Source organism: Lemur catta, chromosome 16 (genome assembly GCF_020740605.2).
Source record: "Lemur catta isolate mLemCat1 chromosome 16, mLemCat1.pri, whole genome shotgun sequence".
Taxonomy (NCBI): domain Eukaryota; kingdom Metazoa; phylum Chordata; class Mammalia; order Primates; family Lemuridae; genus Lemur; species Lemur catta.
Genome location: NC_059143.1, coordinates 34,343,320 through 34,361,869, shown reverse-complemented (window position 1 = coordinate 34,361,869; position 18,550 = coordinate 34,343,320). Strand labels below are relative to the sequence as shown.

General features: G+C 51.9%; 1 protein-coding gene across 2 annotated transcripts in view; it reads left to right on the top strand.

Moving 5' to 3' along the window:
• The window catches only part of ST8SIA5 (ST8 alpha-N-acetyl-neuraminide alpha-2,8-sialyltransferase 5), a 50,246-nt gene that overhangs the window by 8,620 nt on the left and 23,076 nt on the right, over positions 1 to 18,550 (top strand). Inside the window, exon 2 of one of the 2 annotated variants that reach the window (XM_045527640.1) lies at positions 11,489 to 11,596. The exons of the other annotated variant lie outside the window; for it this stretch is intronic. Coding sequence (XP_045383596.1) covers positions 11,489 to 11,596 — 108 coding nt within the window. The remainder of the gene's footprint in view (positions 1 to 11,488; positions 11,597 to 18,550) is intronic. 2 annotated transcript variants of the gene reach the window in all.

Genomic DNA, 18,550 nt, shown 5'->3' with positions numbered 1-18,550 from the left:
ATCCTAAATGAGGATTATTTCATTTAATCCTCACCATAGTCTTGTTAAATGGATACAGTCTTCTTCATTTAATACTCATGCAGAGAGTGTAAGTAACATGTATAAGGTCACACAGCTCGTAAGACCCTTGTAAGAGATATAAGAGATGTTTTATTCATCCCTGAATTCTCAGGACCTGGCACAGTGCCTGATATTAATTGTTGAATGAATGAGTGCATACAAAGGAAATCCCAAAACCTTTTCCTGATAATCAAGAAACATTCATTAAAGGCCCACTCCTCAGCTTTGTGCTAGAGGAGAAGGGATGTTCCTAAAGAATTATTAGGTGTGATATACATCCTTAGGAAACTTACAGAACACTTAAAGAGACCAACATGAAAAACATGTAAGACAGTGTATAAATAAACTTGTAATTTTGTGGCACAGACTGTAATTCTTGTAGGTTTCAGAGGAGATGGCAATTGGGGTGGTGAGGGTAGCTGGGTGGGACCTGGTAGAGGCTTCGAAGCACTGGTGGGTTTCAAAGACTGGATCTGGGGGATTCTGGGGGACAAGCTGTGGTGTTGAAGTAGGAGGAGCAGGTGATGGAAACTATTGAAGGGTTGTAGATTCCTTTTTATACCCCAGTGCTCTGAGGCCGATGATGGCCTTTCTGACCTCAGTTTGGCCTCTTATACTGTGTGAGTGGGGGGGAGGGTGGCTGTTCTGTCATCCCCCTAGGACGATGTGGGTCACAAAGGAGACCTTCAGGAGAAGGGCTCCTTCTGGGAGGGGCCCAGAGGTCCTGCAGAGCCCTTGGACTGTCTGGGGAGGGATGAGATGTGTGTGGGTGCCAATGCTTGGAGGGGGCTGGGGCTTACTGGTAGAACATAATGCATCCACGCCCACTCCAGCCTGAGATCGCATCTGATTTGTGTTGCTTTTGCTGAGTCGAGTCCCTGGGCAAAGGAAGCCCAAGCCTCCCTCCCTTCCAGCATCCCAGCTCCTACTTTTCCCTAGCAGATCAAAGGATCAATACTTCCTGGGACAACCATTGCCATTTCCTGGCAATAAACCACAAACCCCCAAAAGAAGGCTTAAAGGAGACAGCAAGTCCCCAAGGGCTTTCTTCCATGGGTTGCTGTCCTCCTTCTAATCTGAGTTCGGCCGACATCCCCACACCTATGACCCTTTACCCACTGCCCCCTGGCTGTGGGTGGCACTGTTCTGCAGGTCCAATCTCAGGCCCTCTTGGTGCAGGTTGATTAACTGATTCATTCATTCATTCATTCATTCCGGCAGCAAGCATAAATGCAGTGCCCTTTATGCACTAACCCCACTGCACTGACCGGATATGACAGCCACCAGCCCCATGTGCCTACTGAGCACTGAAGATGTGGCTCATCTGTAAGTGTAACATACACACTGGATTTCAAAGACATGAGACAAAAAAAAGGACATGACATATCTCATGAATGTTTTATATTGTTTACATGTTGAAATGATAATATTTTGGCTATATTAGGTTCAAGAAAGTATATAATTAAAATTAATCTTACCTATTTTTTCTTTTACTTTTTAAAAATCTTTTTGAGATATGTTGGATTCACATACAGCTATAAGAAATAACATGGAGAGAACCTGTACACACTTTCCTTGTTTCCCCCAAAGGTTCCATCTTGCAAAACAACGTAGTACAATATCACAACCAGCCAATTAACGTTAGTACAATCCATCAATTCAGATTGCACTGGTTTTACATGCACTCATTTGTGTGTCTATGTGTATTTAGCTCTAAGGCATTTTATTACATGTGTTTTTACTTTTTTATAATGTGGCTACTAGAAAATTCTAAATTACATATGTGGCCCCTGAAATTTGTACTGGACAGGGCTGCTGTGGACATTGGTTACCAAGATGGACGAATCAGGTTGCTCTCAAGGAATTCTTGCAGGGAGGCAAGGAGGGGTCAAACACACATGGAAAGTTTACAGACTGTGTTGGATGCCAAGTGCCAAGTGGATGATATCAACTCTTGTTCAGTGCTGCTGGAGTTGGGGAACAGGGAGACCCCCCGGCCTAGGGCTGTGTAGGAGCCTGTGCCTTTTTCACCTTAGATGGGATGCTGCTCTGCCTGAAACAGAGTGGGGGCTCCAGTCCTGCCCCCATTAACCCCACCCTCCACCATTCCGGCTCCCTCCTCTGCAGAGGCTCGAAGGGTGCCCCAGTTGCTCCACAGAGTCAAGTTTGGGAACCACTGGACAAGGTTTAGGATTTGAGTGGAGCCTGGAAGGAACAGTAAGATTGTCCTGGAGGATCAGAGGGGCAACCCCAGGCGTGTTAGTTTGCTAGGACTGCTGTAACAAGGACCACAAACTGGGAGGCTTAAGCAATAGAAAGTTATCTCACAGTTCCGGAGGCTGGAAGTCCAACATCAGCAGAGTTGGTTCTTCTTAGGACTTTGGGAGAGACTCAGTTCCATGCTTCTCCGCTTGCACCTGGTGGTTTGGTGATGATCTTTGGTGTTTCTTGGCTTGCGGATCTCTGTCCCCATCTTCACGTGGCCTTCTCCTTTGTGTGTGTCTCTGTGTCCCAATTTCCCCTTTTTATAGAAGCACCAATAATGTTGGATTAGGGGCCCACCCTACTCCAATATGACCTTATCTTACTTAACTAACTACACCTGTAAGGACCCTATTTCCAACTAAGGTCAAATTCACAGGTTCTGGGGGGTAGGACTTCAACATATGAATTCTGGGGAGGCACAGTTCAACCCGTGACAGAGGAGCCAGCAGGAGCAAAGGGCTTGGGGCAGGAATATAATGGTTGGAGAAATTTGGCTGGACTGAGTCCCACAGGCTTGGGGAAGAGTGTGAGTGCTAGCCTGGGAGGTGCGCGCGCGCGCGCGCGCACACACACACACACACACACACACACACACACACAAACACAACGTGCACACACGTGCACAGAATCCAGGCCATGGGATAAAGCGGAGAAACAGTAGCTGTGCGAGTTCTTGACAGAGAGAGTGGTTATGATGAATGCTTGGGACGGTGTTTGAGGACTCTCCCCCCATGTCCACATCAGTCCACGGCCCTGCAAGGAGGACGGAGGGGTCCGCACCGTGCTTGCTGCCTGCGTGCAGCAGAGAGCTGGAAGGCTGGTGCACCGCCTCCCCTTTCCTCCTGTAGGAGCCCCTCCCTGAAATGAATGTCAATGTAACATCTAACAAGGAGCAATTGGAAGAGGGCTGGGGACATTGGATGGCCCTGGGTGCCCACTTGTGTGGGTCTGGCCCCGAGGTGAGTTGTGATGAGCAGGGAGGCGGTGGGCAGGCAATGGAGGTCTGGGACTCCAGGCCAGGGGCAGGACCATGTTGACTGAGGCTGGCCTTGGGGGCCCAGCTCAGCTGTTGCGGCACCGAGGCTGGGGGTGGTCCCAGGGCTCTGCCTGGAGCTTGTTCTGCCTCTCTCTCTGGACCTCTCCATGGCTGGGTGGCCCGCCCCTCTCCCTGCCTTGGCACCATAAGGACTTGCACTCCTCTGGGACCTGCGGAACCAGCATGGCTTCAGAGTGCAGAAGGCCCACCTGCTCACCAAACCCCGGGGCCCAGGGCCATCCCTCTGGAGTCCCCATCTGCTTCTGTGCCTGTTCTAGCTCCGCCAGTTCCCTCCTTTCCCTTCGAGGGGTTGGAGAGCATGGGGTGGGGGGGTCCCCTGGCCTGGAGATCTCGGGGGCGGGGCCCCTACGCTCCTCTCTCAAGACACTCCCACCCTGCAGCATCTTTTCTTTTGCCCCAAATGAAAGGCCCTCCAGGTGAACCCTGGGGAATGAAACCACTTCTCTTTCTCCTGAGGTTCTTCTGGGGGGAATATTGGTGCCTGGAGCTTCACAGGAAGGTAACGTGAGTCACTAGTGAGTCAGGAGCGAGCACAGGCAAGGGGGAGAGGAACCTGGTGATTATGCCCATTAATCCTCCTGAATACCTTTGCCCTGGCAGCACCTCCACTTTGATCCGAGTGGGAAGGTCCCGGTTGCCTTCTCCGAGAGCCCCAGCTCCTCACCTGGGCCTGGGATCCTCACCTTGACCTGGGGAGGGTGCAGGGCTGCAGGGGTGGGGGCAGGGCAATCTGAGCACCCCGAGGGGGAGAGAGGCCCCCACAGTCCAGGCTCAGCCCTCAGTCTCCTGGGTGGTCCAGCTGAGCTCTTTGCTCCCCAGAAGATGAAATTGGGCCCACCTGCCTCTTAGATGGCTTTCAGGACCACGAAAAGGTGGTGTTGCTTCTGTAAACTGATGCCACGTCACCTGCCTCCCTGCCCCTGGCTCATGTGGCCCCTTGGCCTTCACAGGTGCTGGCGCATTCCTGTGGCACCGGCACCCATTAACCACGGGGCCCTTCACCAGCCACTTCCTGTCCTGCCTCCAACCACGCTGTGGGAAGAGCATCCCTCTCCCACCCTGAACGCCTTATGCCCTTTCCTCCCTTTGTTTTCCCACAGCACCTGTCACCCTCTGGCAAAGTACACAGTTTGTCACCTATTAGTTTATTGTCATCATATCTGTCTCCCCCTAATAGAAATTAAGTGTCACTGGGGCAGGGCCTGTGACGGTTTGTTCAGGGCTGAACCTCAGCACCCAGCCTGGTGTGGCTGTTTGACAAATGTAGAATCCTATAATAAAATAAATATGATGTATATATAATATGGCAAGATAAAAATAGAATGAATGGGTAAAAGAAAGTTGCTCTCCATCAGCTGTGAGGTACAGTGCCAGCGATTTGCTGATTAATAATAGAAGAGTGCTTATATATTTTATTTCATAGGCTTGGCTTGGTGTAAAAGAAATGCCTCCCTTTTTACCTTTCTTTTAATTAAAAAAAATATGACTCAACCTTATTCACCAGCTGGTGGGAAACTTAATCTACCATTGTTGAGATGCCTTCCCTCCACCCCCCAAGAGTTTGTGAAGACCCTAGAGGTCTTGTGTGGAGCAAAGCAGTCAGGGCACTCCGTGGGCCACACTGGCCTCCGCTGATCCACCCACGGCTTTGTGGAGGCTTCTAGAGCCTTAGATGCAGCCTCCTGAGCTGCCTCAAGCAGCTGTCTTTCTGAGGCCCTGCCCTCCCTTCTGAGGTGTTTGTGGAGAGAGGGACCCCAAACGGCTCTCGTGGGCTTCCTGGTCTTGAGGAATCTTCCCTGGGCTGCGGTCTCACCACCTCCACTGCAGCCTGCCCAGACCCAAAGGGCTGGCCTCCCTCCTCCCTGCAGGGCCACGGTCTAGCAAATTGCTTTCTCGAGCTTTGAAGCCGTTCAGTCCCCACAACCCAGGTGGCCCTAAAGTGAGAAGACAAAAAGCCAAGCTACCTTTCTGGAACAGGGAGGGAAAATACAAATGAGTAATTCAATAGATGATCCTCCCACAAAAGTAGCGACGTTTGTGAATGATTTTCTCCTTTTATTATTTTTTTCAAGTAGAGCCTACTCAAGGTTAGCCTTATAACAATAGTGAGCACAGTCATTTGCATCCCTATTATGTACCCTGGCAAGTGGGAGGGAATGGGCTGGTGACAGGCAGGGCCCTCGATTGCAATCACCTGGGCGTCCAGCGTGGGCACCTGTTGCAGTGGCGAGCAGGTCTGTTGTGCATGAGGCCAGAAGGCTGAGGTGGCTGACCCAGTGCTCCAAGGTGGGAAGACCCCAAGGTGCGCTGTGTGTAGCTGACTCCTGGGACAGGATCCAGACTCGGGTGTTGAGAGGCCTGAACTGGGAGTCAGGACTCCTGGGTTCCAGGCCTATCTTTGCCACCAGCTGACCGGGAGCTAACTTTGCCCGCTATGCCGCAGTTTCCTCAGCTGTGATGGCTGACATACACAGGACAGGGGTCAGGATTCAGCAAGATGTTAAGTCAGGGCTGCCATCGGGTGGTCCCCAGCCTACAGCATGCCATGTTAGGTCTGCACAATGTTTCAAGTTTCAATTGACAGCACTTAAGAATTGGGAGATTGAAAATAGACACCCTCTGACGGGTGCAGTGGCTCACGCCTGTAATCCTAGCACACTGGGAGGCCGAGGCGGGTGGATCGCTCGAGATCAGGAGTTTGAGACCAGCCTGAGCAAGAGTGAGACCCCAGAAAAATAGAAAGAAATGATCTGGCCAACTAAAAACATATATATAGAAAAAATTAGCTGGGCATGGTGGCACATGCTTGTAGTCCCAGCTACTCGGGAGGCTGAGGCAGGAGGATCGCTTAAGCCCAGGAGTTTGAGGTTGCTGTGAGCTAGGCTGACGCCACGGCACTCACTCTAGCCCGGGCAACAGAGCGAGACTCTGTCTCAAAAAAATAAATAAATAAATAAACGCTTTTAGGAGTAAAAGCTTTGAAAATCAGACCGCCCTGGGTTTAAATCTTAGCTTGGCTACTCGTTAGTCTTGTGACTAACTTGTGTGTTAGTCTTGCTTCCTCTTTCCTGGGACTGATAAAAACCTCCTGTTCAAATTTTCCTCAAGCTGGACTCTGGGGAAGGTGGAATTCAGGATCCTGCAGTTCCAGAACCTCGAGGTACCCTTGTCAGCCCCTTTTCCCACTTGGCTTAAGGGACCTTGGCAAAGACAATCTGGGGCTCAGGTTTAGGCATAAGACCTAGTTTCTTTCCTAGTAAGGACTATAATCACGGAGGGGGTGACAGAACTCACAGAGACGGGCAGAAGTGACCACCCAGTCAGGCAGGCCGGGAGGCTCTGAAGGGGTTTGGGAGTAAGTGCTGACTTGGTTCCGAGGCAGCATGGCCCAGCAGGCTGGACCAGCGTGGGCACAGAGGGTCGCAGGGAACGGGTGGTGCTTGGGCTGGACCTCGGAGATGGGGGAGGTTTAGGAAGGAGGGGCAGAGGTGAGGGCAGGAGCGTGGCAGCAGCTCAGGAAGCTGAGGTTTGCATGGGGGGCACTGCTGGAGGGTGCTGAGCTAAGAGCCTGGGATCTCATACTTTGGGTCGTGGGGATTCTCAGAAGGTTCTGGAGCAGAGGAGAGGTGCTATCGGCATGCTCCTTAGGAAGCACACTCTGATGGCTGTGTGCAGGCCACTGGGCAGAGAAGGCATGAAGGCCAGGAGACCAGCTAGGAAGCAGCTGCCTTCCTGTCCTCTATTGACCTGAAAAATATCATGACGACAGTGGCTTCAGTCTTGCCCTCCAACGCCTGTGGGGGGCTGAAGCAGGAGGTCTTCGGAGGTGGTTTGACAGGATGGGTTTGGTTGCATTTTGTCTCAAGGCACCTGACCAGCCTTTTGGTGGCCTGGGCTGTGTGCCGTGCTCTGCTGGGCTGAGCACTCAGCACGCGGGGTCCTGGGCTCCCGCATCAGTGCCCACTGCCCTGGGCCTCACAGGTTCAGCCTTTTGTGAGTGGCCACTGAGTGGATGAACGAGTGGCCACTCGTGGATGCTTGGCCCCGGGCCCACCATGTGTGCCCACCATATGTACAGGCAGATTGTGCGGGTGCCCACATGCCGTGAGTGGAGCGCTACAGACACGCCATTTCCTTCTCCCATCATGCGTCCCATAAAACTGCCTCCATCGGCCTCCAGTGCCCGAAGTTCCATGTTAAAAATCTTGTGACTTTGGGTCTTCAGTCAAAATGGGAGAGGATCTCAGGGATGATTTAGTTCAGCCTCTCCATTTTATAATACATACTCTATGGTTTGTTTCATATAAAGACTTCATTGTCTTTATATGAAACAATATAGCTATTTCTTTTCTTTTTTCTTTCTTTTTTTTTTTTTGAGACAGAGTCTCACTCTGTTGCCCAGCCTAGAGTGCCATGGCGTCAGCCTAGCTCACAGCAACCTCAAACTCCTGGGCTCAAGCGATCCTCAGGAGGCCTCAGCCTCCCAAGTAGCTGGTACTACAGGCATGTGCCACCATGCCCAGCTAATTTTTTCTATATATATTTTTAGATGTCCAGCTAGTTTCTTTCTATTTTTTTTTTTTAGTAGAAATGGGGTCTCACTCTTGCTCAGGCTGGTCTCAAACTCTTGAGCTCAAACAATCCACCCACCTCTTCCTCCCAGAGTGCTAGGATTATAGGCGAGAGCCACTGCACCCCGCCAATATAGCTATTTCATATAAAGACAGCAGCAGCTGTAATCATATTAAAGTATAGGATAATGGAAAAGTCTTTTTCCTCCCCAAAGAGCATGGAGAACATGGGGTTAAAAGAGAAAAGCAAGAAACACAGTCCCTGGAGTAGGACTCTGGCTCGAATACTTTCTCTGCTCCGAGTAATATCCCTGGCAGGTTGTAAATCTAATCTCCCTGGACTTCAGTGTCCTCATCTGAGAAATGGGAGTAGTAATACCGACCTCCAAGCTTTTGGGAAGATTTGAAAAAACATATAAACCTATCATGGTGCTTGGAACATATGTGTTTTAATCCTCTGGCATGAATTTTAGTAAGATAATGCCTCACAATTTTTAGAGTATATTATTAATGGAGGTAATTCCACTCTAATGGGCAACTCCACCTGTTTTTCAATAGCTTCTCTCGAGATGTGATTTTTCCTTTTGCCCTGAAATTCCCCTGCTAGTTGACTCTGGGAAGCCCAGGCAGCTTTTACCACCCTCAGACGGCTGTGGGGTTCACTGCCCTGCGAGCAGGGGTGAAGTTACACAGCTGTGGATTACACAACAGGGGACCTGGCCGAGCCAGGTTGTCAACAATAACCACCACAACAGAGAAAAGCTGAGCCTCCAGGAACATATCCCAAGTTCATAATCAGAAAATCCAGACAGAGCTATTTAAATCTTGACAGGCACGTGACTTTTGAGGATGTGTGGGTGTGAGGCGGCACCATATACTTTCCAGTGCTTGGGGCCTCTGCATATCCGAATCCAGTCTTCAATAAATCAGTTTACGTAAATCGTTATATGTTAGGGTTGCTTAGGTTCAAGACAGGGTTCTGTGTTAGCTTAACCTGCAAGGCGCAAGATTCTGCAAGACTGACCAAGTCCAGGAAGCTGTGCTTGGCTACTCCAATGCCTTGTTAGTGATTACAGGTTTAGCACAGTTAAGCACTCAATTTTTAAAAATTATTTTAACATGCACTTTTACTGTGAAAGGATGGAATACAAAAGAAGATGGAGAACAATATAACATACCTGTAGCCATGACTGAGAATGAACAATGTTAACGAATGTTAGCATTCTGCCATATTTATTTCAAATCTTTTTCTTCTTTTAAAATAAAATAGAGGCTGAGGCAGGAGGATCGCTTGAGGTCAGAAATTCAAGACCAGCCTGAACAAGAGCAAGACCCCCTGTCTAATAAAAATAGAAAAAAAAAAATTAGCTGGGCATGGTAGAAGCACCTGTAGTCCCAGCTACTCGGGAGGCTGAGGCAGGAGGATCGCCTGAGCCCAGGACTTTGAGGCTGCGCTAAACTATGATGACTGCACTGCACTCCAGCCTGGGCAACAGAGTGAGACCCTTTTCTGAAATAAATAAATAAATAACTATTAAATCAGAACAAAAGTGGAATCCTGCTGTTTTCTGAAGGGACTAAGAACTGCACAGGCCTTTTGCTTTGGGTTCAGGCTCTGCCCTGCAAGTTGCTCCTGTTCCTCCCCTAGGCCGAGTTCCCCTGTGCCATGGAGACTGGAGAGTGTGAGGAGGGAATCAGCATCACCCAGCAGAGCATCCATTGAGCACCTCATCTGTGCAGCTCTCTGTAGGCAGGGCCCAGAGCCTGGCTGCGCGAAGCTAACTTGCTCAGGGGGGAGGAGAGCTGGACTTGTGAGGAGGGAGTTGGGGGCATTGGAGGAGATGGCTCAGCTCAGTGACACTTTCGGTCAAGGACTTTGGAGACATCTGAGATGGTCCTCCTCACTTGAAGGATGGGAACAGAGGCCCGGGGAGGTGCAGAGAGCCAGGCACTGCGCCTGTCTGTGGGGATGAGGGTGATCAGCTCCCAGCCCTCTGCCGTCCCATCCTCTGTGCCTGGAGGCTGTTTATTATTGAGGGTTTCATTAAATTTTTTTTCCCACTTGTTTCTTTTCCCTTGAGTTTCTTTTTATTATTTGTTTGTTTTGTTCTCTGACTTTCAAGTTAAAGCTTTCTTCGCATGTCAGTGGTCTCTGATAGCCTTTTCACATTTAAGGGCCAGCCGGTCACTAGAAGGTTCCTGGGAAGTTCTGTGCATTGTTATAGACAGTAGTTCTCAACCAGGGCGGTTTTGACCCCAGGGGACATTTGGCAACGTCCGGAGACATTTTTGATCAGTACAACAGGAGAGTCGGGGGTGAAGTGCTACTGGCATTTTGTGGTAGAGACCAGGGACGTTGCTCAACATGCTACAGCACAGGACTGCCCCAGAGGCAAAGAACCATCCAGCCCCAGAGGCCTAGAGTGCCAGCTTGAGAAAGCCTGTCCGGGGTGAGCTGGTGGGCACCAGCCCTTTCCTCCATATCTGCCTCTGTTTGAGCCGGGATCAGTTCCCCCCTGAAAAACCCATCCCTGGTCACACCGGTGGGGCAGGGTGGGTGGCCCCTGCATCTGCAGCCAGGTGCAGTCGGTAAGCAGACTTCAGGCACACCTAGCTGCTTTCATTGAGTCTCCAAACACGAGGAAACCAGTGCAGGTCTTCTCTGGCTCAGCTTCCCCAGAGAGCAAACCCCCCTGCCACCTGTGGGGCGGGCAGATGGAGTGACCAGACCGCTTGGGCTCAGGAAGGGGATCTGGCGTGAGAGTGCCAGGAGGTGGGGAAGAGTTGTCTGACTGTTCCTCGTGCAGACTTAGAACATTCCTGCTGCTCCCAGCCCCGTTTGCACTCCCACCTTCTGTGCCCTGGGCACCTTCCATTCTGAGCCTTCCTGAGTTGTCCCCAGTGAGGAGATCAGGTTCTTGTAGGTGGTCAGGCTGCCACATGCGCTGGCCTTTACCCATCGCCCCTTTGCTTTTCAGTGTCCAGCATGGTGTTGCTGTGGCCTCAGCATGCCATGTCTGTGTTTATTCCGTTGCTGTCATTTTAGTGAGGTTTGGGGAGGGAGTGCAGACAGACGTGTTGGGTGCATCATCGTGTGTCCTTACACGTTGGAAAACTATAGATTTCATTGAAAGCTCTGAAGTGCCTCTGGCTTCTGAGGACAAAGCGCTGGTGAGCTGGGCTTCTTCTGGCTTACGTCTCCATGGGCAGGAATTGGGGGGTGGTGCCACATAGGAGTTAGAAGAGCTCTGTGACCTTAATCTCACTAAGCCGCAGTTTCCCTGTGTGTGAACTGTGTCGTCTCAGCCCTGCTGGGGAAGGTGAAGTGGGGGGACGGATGTGGAAGAGCACATAGCAGGGGAAAGACTGTGGTTCATTGCGTCATCCTCACGGTTGGAGTCATTACCAGCGTCTCCATTACGTGCATGGCCAAGGTGATGTGTCACTGGGGCACAATGACAGGATGTGGCTCTCTGGTAGACAGGCTTAACCCAGCAAATGAGCTTGAGTACCGACTGCCTCGTTTTCTTGCCAGAGGCCTCCAGTTTGGTTGGCAGAGTGGTGACCAGCTGGCCAATTGGACGGGGCTCTTTAATGTCACGGACGACCCAGCAGTGCAGAGCGGCAGTGACTCCAGCTCCAGGTACAGAACTCGGTGAATGGCCAGGGAGGGGGGAAGCCGGCCCTGTAGTGACCCTGCAGCCTCTTGCCCCTCAGGTGAACTATGTGCTCAAAGCTCAATGCATTTTGGTATCTCCACCTGTCTCCTATAACCTGAGGGGTGAACGGATTTGAAAGATGAGGGGTAGGACCCAAGCACAATAAAGTAGGGATGCCCTGCCCCTTCTAGCAGTGATGGGGGGAGTCTTGGTCTCAAGCCTCCATTTGAGGGTGGGGGCCAAAGCTCTGTCCCCGCTGCAGGGATTTCAGATATCAGCCGGCAAGAGTGTGTAGGTGTATGTGGGAGTGGGTGGCAGCAGGGGGTGGGTGTCAGGCAGGGGTCCCTGCTCCTCTGAAGTCCACTGCCCACGCAGTCCCTGCTGTGCCCACAGGCGAGGCCACCCTTGGCTGGGGCAGAACCACTTTCATCAAGGTGGCCCTGACACTTGACATTCGCATCATCACGTGGTTATTTCCTCTTGACCTGTTGTAGTGTTTGGAGCTCAAATCAGTAACTAAGGGCACTCTATATATTCATGAGTAGAAGTTCAGTACTATTTGTTGAATGAATACAAATGGGATATTCTCAGGCAGGGCACACTCGTTGCAGGGGGGGCATTGTGGGGAATTTTCGCAGACAAGGCAGGATGCTCCATCTGCTAGGAGCTGAGCGTGGCTGGAACCCGCCAGCTAAGGGTTCCCAAGGGCTGATGAAGCTGTTTGGTTCCTTAATTTTTGTTTTTCTAAGTAGGGACTAACTCTTAGATCCACTTCCCTAGAAGAGAGGCATTTTCATCTCTTCTGGGGAAGAGATTTAAATTGACCCTGCAGAGAAGTAATGGGTTTTTTAGGGACCTCTAATATGTGGTTTTGTTCAATACTTTGAGAAATTAAAGATGTGGCTCTTAAGTCAGAAACCAGTGGGGCAAATGTCCACAGACAGGCCTGAGGATATCGGGATGGCCATGTGCCATGACCTGGGCTCGAGGGTCTCATGCTGGCCTTTGGGACCACAGTTCTTTCCGTGCAAGTGCAGGGGGAGCCCTGGCCAGCTGCTGGGCCCTGGGAGGTCGCGGGGAGGGGGGCTGTGTGAGTGGTCCCCGGTGGCCCTTCAGAGGTTGAGCCTCCAGAGATGGCCTGTCTGCTCTGTGACCCTCCCACGGGGGGAGGAGGGTCTAGGTAAGTCAGCGAGTGTCTGCCCCCCTGCTAAGGACTCCTGGAAGAGTTCATTGAGGGGTTCTGGCTGGAAAATGCAAGTCAAGTGAGCAGGGCAGACAGGCCCTGGGAAGCTGTGGGCAGACGTCCCCAGCAGCCGCCAAAATTATCACATGGGCTTCATCCCTGACTTTCTGGGCTGCCAGCATCTTTTGTCTTCCCTTCCTCTTTCCGCAGTTTTATCTCTCGCTTCTCTGCCCCTCCCGCCGTCCCTGCATTCTTCTCTTACTTTCTTCCTGCCACCCTTTCTGGGTCACCTTCCTTTCTCCTTTCCCCATTTCCTTCCTCTCTCCTCCGCGTCCCTCTCTCCTGCCCCCTTTCTCATCTCCCTTACCCGGGATTTTCTCTTCCTCCCCCCACCCCAGTGGTCCGGGCCAGCCTCCCCTTTCCTGCCAGCTGGGACCCCTCAGGGTCTGACGCTCCTCTGGCCTCTGCCAATCCGACTTTGGAATCAGATGCCCTGTATGCAGCCTCGCTGCCGGCTGAGTCCATTTCCCTTCCGGGGAGTGGACCACGAATTCCCTAGTCACAGAATACATGTCATGACCACACACCCCCAGTTGTTCTGGAACAATTCCATTTTCAAATCTCAATTTCTAGTTGACCCCTGAAATACCCACCTCTGTGAAAGACTGCGATGTGTATACTTCCCATATGTGAGAGATAACGGTTAATGTAATTAGAACTGAACCGGAGGTTGGAGAGTTTTTACCTTGGTATAATAAAAATGAGCAGCTTCTGCCGTCTTCAAAATGCAGATTTGCAGGGCTTGGGGGAGGACCTAACGAGGACGCCGTGCACATTGTCCCAGTTAACGACTCTCCAAGTCTGGAATGTGGGATGAGCTCCGTGGTATTATTCAGCTATTGAATAATTCAGCGCGTGCCGTATTTTGCTATGTATAGTTGTGTGGTGTGTGGAAGTGTGGTGTGACCTGCTATCATTTATTATTCACAGGGTTGGAAGGGAAGTCAGGAAGTACCAAATGTAAGCAGGGGACGGAGAGGGGCTAAAAAGCAAATGACTCATATGTTGTATACTCAAGCAGCAGCCACAAGGAGAAGGAGCCAGTCCAAATATTAGTCTGGAAAACTCCAAACAAGACCACAAAGAAAATCCAGGCCAGATAGTGCTCATGGAGGCTGTGGTCAGATCTCATTGCACAGAGGCTGGGGGAAGTCCAGGCTGCACTGGGAAGGTGTGATCTATAAAATATACATTGACATGTAGCTTTAATTTCAAGTCTAGGTCTATAAAGTGTTGTCTAGTAAGCACCTCTAGGGGAACTGCTTTAATTAGAGGGTAGGGGATAATTTTTAATCGGCAACTGTTTCCATTTAAGTGGGTGCTCTGAACAAGTAGGATGATCTTTGAAGACATTTCTCATCATATTGTTCAAATTGTGTGTTTCCACTTCCATCTTTCCAGCGAGGCAGTGATGTGCTTCTTCATTTCTGAATTCTCAGCCCCCAGGAGGCCCCCTGCCATGTAGTAGGTGCTCAGTAAATGAGAATTGAATAAAAGAATGAATGAAGCACGGAGACAGCAAAGGCTATTGGTACGAAAGCCAACTTTAATTTCAGTGTTCCTGAATCTCCACTTAGAGATTTATTCCTTTGGATTCAACCTTATCTCCTGGCACTGTCTTTGAAAAGTTATCCCCAGGATGGGGAAACACTTTATAATCCTAAACTCTTTCACAGGTTGGAATTAACAGAGAATTTTCTCTTTTTTTTGAGACAGAGTCTCACTCTGTTGCCCAGGCTAGAGTGCCATGGCATAAGCCTAGCTCACAGCAACCTCAAATTCCTGGGCTCAAGTGATCCTCCTGCCTCAGCCTCCCGAGTAGCTGGGACTACAGGCATGTGCCGCCATGCAGAGCTAATTTTTTTCTATATATATTTTTAGTTGTCCAGATAATTTCTTTCTATTTTCAGTTGAGATAGGATCTCACTCTTGCTCAGGCTGGTCTCGAACTCCTGACCTCGAACAATCCTCCCACCTTGGCCTCCCAGAGTGCTAGGATTACAGGTGTGAGCCACTGCACTCGGCCCAAGAATTTTCTCTTGAGAAGAGCAGATCGAGGGGCAGCTGGAGAGTTCTGGGCTGCTGGCTGGAAAGAGGAAAGCAGAGTGCTGGTGGGTGGGATGGGGTGGGGGGATGTATAAAAAGCAGAGAGGGGCAGCGGAAGCAGATTTCATACTCCCCCATGCCTGACTAGAAACTGCCCCGAACACCCCACACCGAGCATGGCCCTTCTGCGAGGGGGAGAGCGAGGGAGGGGAAGAGTACTTATCCTCCCTGGCCAGCTCAGAACCTTGACCCCTCTGGCCTGGCCCAGCTGCCAGGGCGACTGCTCTGAGGGCAGGGAGGCAGGAGTCCCCCAGGCACAGTCCCAGCAGCCAGAGCTGCCTCTCAGCCTGGCCTGTAGCCGCAGCACGAAGGGCTTCACTCAGCCTCTGCCAGCTGGGCCCTGCTCCACATCCAAGTCCTTGTCTTCCTGCCAGTATCCACCTCCTCCTTGAAGCCTTCCCTGATGGCCTCTGCTCACCTGACTCCCTTTTAACTCCACCTTCTGTAAGATACATCGCCCTCAGGGCAATTTCTGTCATTACACACTCAGAGAACTCTCTGGCAATGCACGTAAGCTCCTCCATGTTTGCTCAGGCATGCCCCACGTCCCTAGGAGCCTCTCGCCTTGGAGAACTGGGCTGGACGCCCTGTCTGTGCACCTCCTGAGCCCTGTGGACCCTCCAGCTCCAGGTACAGCCCGCAGGCCCCTTGGCTGTCTGGCCTCATCGGCCCCTTCTTCCAGACTCCATGCTAGCCTTGGCCCCTGGTCTTACTTCCCACTGGGATGGGCTGGCAAGAGGATGTGTGGAAAGGCAGCCCGAGGAACACCTCTCTGAGGTCCAGGGCAGGGCTGGCCCAGGGTGCCTGTGGCTGGGGCAGTCTTCTCCCTGTGCCACTGGGCTTCCGGGTTGGAGTGCCGAAGACTTCCCAAGCTGGGGGGTGCGTAGCACCAGCTACAGGAGAAAAGAGAAAGCCCCAAAGCAACGACACAAGAGAGCCCCCTCTGCGGAAGAACGAGCTGAGTGAGTGTGGAGGGCCTGGGCCCACGCCCTGCCCCGTGGGTGACAGCTGTGTGTGTGTCTGGCCTGTACCATGTCACACTGGACTTGGAATTGTCACATTTTAGAGCTGGAAGGAACTTGTCTGAATTCAGCGTAGCACTTTATCATGCTGTAGTGAATTGTTCCCTCATTGTTTCAAGACAGTATGTAATGACATAATAAATCGCGAGGTGCAGATGGCGAATGCTCCATAAGGTTAATGTAGAAGTCCGAGGTGCTTCCGGGAAGGGAAGCCTCAGCTTGGATGTCAATGGCGATGCCCCTCGCTGGGCATCACGGGGGCCAGCTGTGTGCCAGGCGCTGTGTTGGGCGCCTTACCTGTGCTGTCCCCTTTAACCCTCAGCCTCAAACCTTTGAGGTGACTGCTATCTTTACCCCCATTTTACAGATGAGAAAACTGAGGCCCTGAAAGGCTAGGTCATGTCCAGGTGGTGTGTGGTGGAGCTGGAGCACCCCATGTAGTGTGACTCCGGGGTCTTGGCACTCATGGTGGGGTTAGAGCGAATCTTCCTTTGTGCAGCTCATCCAAGGTGGGGGGAGGTCTCCTCGACTTTCCTCTCCAAGTGCTGTCGACCTTCCATTCCTGCCTCTGCTCCTGGCCTTAGACCGTGATAAAAAGGCCCTGTGGATTTAGGTAGATTTCTTCTGTGCATATTATTGTTGTCAGAGCTGCACAGTTGGTCTCAGACAGGATGATCTTTAGGGTCTCTCATCTCCTGCTGCCCTCTTCCCCACTTTTTATCTTCTGTGGCCTCCTACTTCCCCCTGCCCCTCCCGCACTGTGCTTAGGGCTTTCCTGCTTGTTATTCCTGGAAAAAGCTTCCCTCCACCTGCTCCCGGGATTCTGTGTCTCAGAGAGGAGCCCTTGGGGTGCTGCGACCCGGGCAATCCCAAATTCCAAGCAGGCCTTTCTGGTCAATTTTCACTTCTGCAGAAAAGGGACAAAGGGCTGGAGCTCTTGGGCTTCATCCGTCTGGGAAGAATTTGGAGAGACAGGTTTTGCAGGATGTACTGGGCTGGGGGCTGGAAAAACAAATGCTAAAGCAAACCTGGTGGCTTCCCCTGTGGTCCACGCACCCAGTGTGGGCGCTCAGGGCCTGGCAGAAGCCGGGCTGTGGGCAGGTGAGGCTCTGCCACACTGGCAGCTGCTGTCCTCAGAGCGTTTGTATTTACTTACAGTTTCCTCTCCGGAAAGTTCTTCCTACACGTCTGCGTAGGGCTCTGTACCACCATTCTTGTTCCCTGTCCAGAGTGGCCTTCCTTGACCCCCCACCACTCTTCCGGGGACCCTCCAATCCCCTGGCCCGTTTTTTTTCTTTTCTTTCTTTCTTTTTTTTTTGTCATGCTCATGGCTACCTGGCACCATGTTGAATGAATACTTTACTGCCTGTCCTCACGGAGACTCCACAAGGGTGGGGGTTTTGTCTGGCTTGTCCGTCACCGTATTCTGACCTAAAACGGTGGCTGGCACACAGCAGAGGATCAGCAAATCTTCCATGAGTGAAAGAGAAGGAAAGCCCTCCGCACTTGCCGAGGGCACAGACAGGCCGTGGAGCAGCTGTGATGAGGGCCGGGCTGGAGGGGTGCCCGGCTCTGCGGGCACAGGGGAGGGAGGGCGGGAGGGCAGCCAAGGAAGCTGACCCTGGGCTGACTCCGGCGGATGAAGACGTGGGAACAAGGGAGACACAGCCGAGGTGTGTCCAGACAGAGACACTGATCCGGGTGGGAGAAGAAGGCGGAATCGTGTCCCTGGCACTGGGGTGGAGAGGACTGCTTGGGAGGTGGAAGTGGGGACAGTTGGTCAAAGAAGGAGAAAGAGGCAACTAGGAGGCAGCGCTTGGCTTGGGCACCTGGGGGGATGGTGATCGAGGCCCCTCAGGAGCAGTAGGGACCTGACCGGTGCTGGTGTGGACAGTCTGAGCTGTTGAGCCAAACTTTACCAAAGGGAGCTTTTCAGGGCCCCCTGGTCTGGCCTGGAAAATAACGTCATCACAGACGCACTCTCGTAGGGAGTGTGCTGGACACTTATCCGGGGCCCTGCAGAACTGCTAGGAGGGGAAGGAGAAGTGAGTCTAGGCTTCAGGCTTTGCCTCTGACCTCCCTGTCCCCACCCCATGCCAGGAATGACCGTCAGGCTTGGCGCAAGGTGCACACCTGGAGCACATTAACCACAGGATTGTCTAGGGTGGCGCTGAGGACATCAGGCTCTTTGGCTTTCAGTTCTGGTAGCTCGAAACAGCTCTGGTGATTCCTGGAGACAGATGAGGGAACTGTGGCCCAGAGAGGGCAGGTGAAGTCCAAGGCTGCCGAGCCGGCTGTGGTCCAGCCAGGGTCAGAGCCAGGGCTCTCCACGCCGTGGCAGTGTCTCCTGCCAGCTGTGACCTGCAGTTATGAACAGTGGGGCCCTCCTTGCCTCTCTCCAGCCTACTTGGGAAGACACTCCCGTCCTTTGAGTTGTCAGGCTGCAATTTTCAGACTCTGATTTCTGTGCGTTCGCTCTGATGGGTAGTGTGCTATCTCGAGACAGCAGCTGTTCTGGCTCTAGAAATAGCACTGAGCTCACTGAAGGGCTGTCGCCCTTGGGAGGG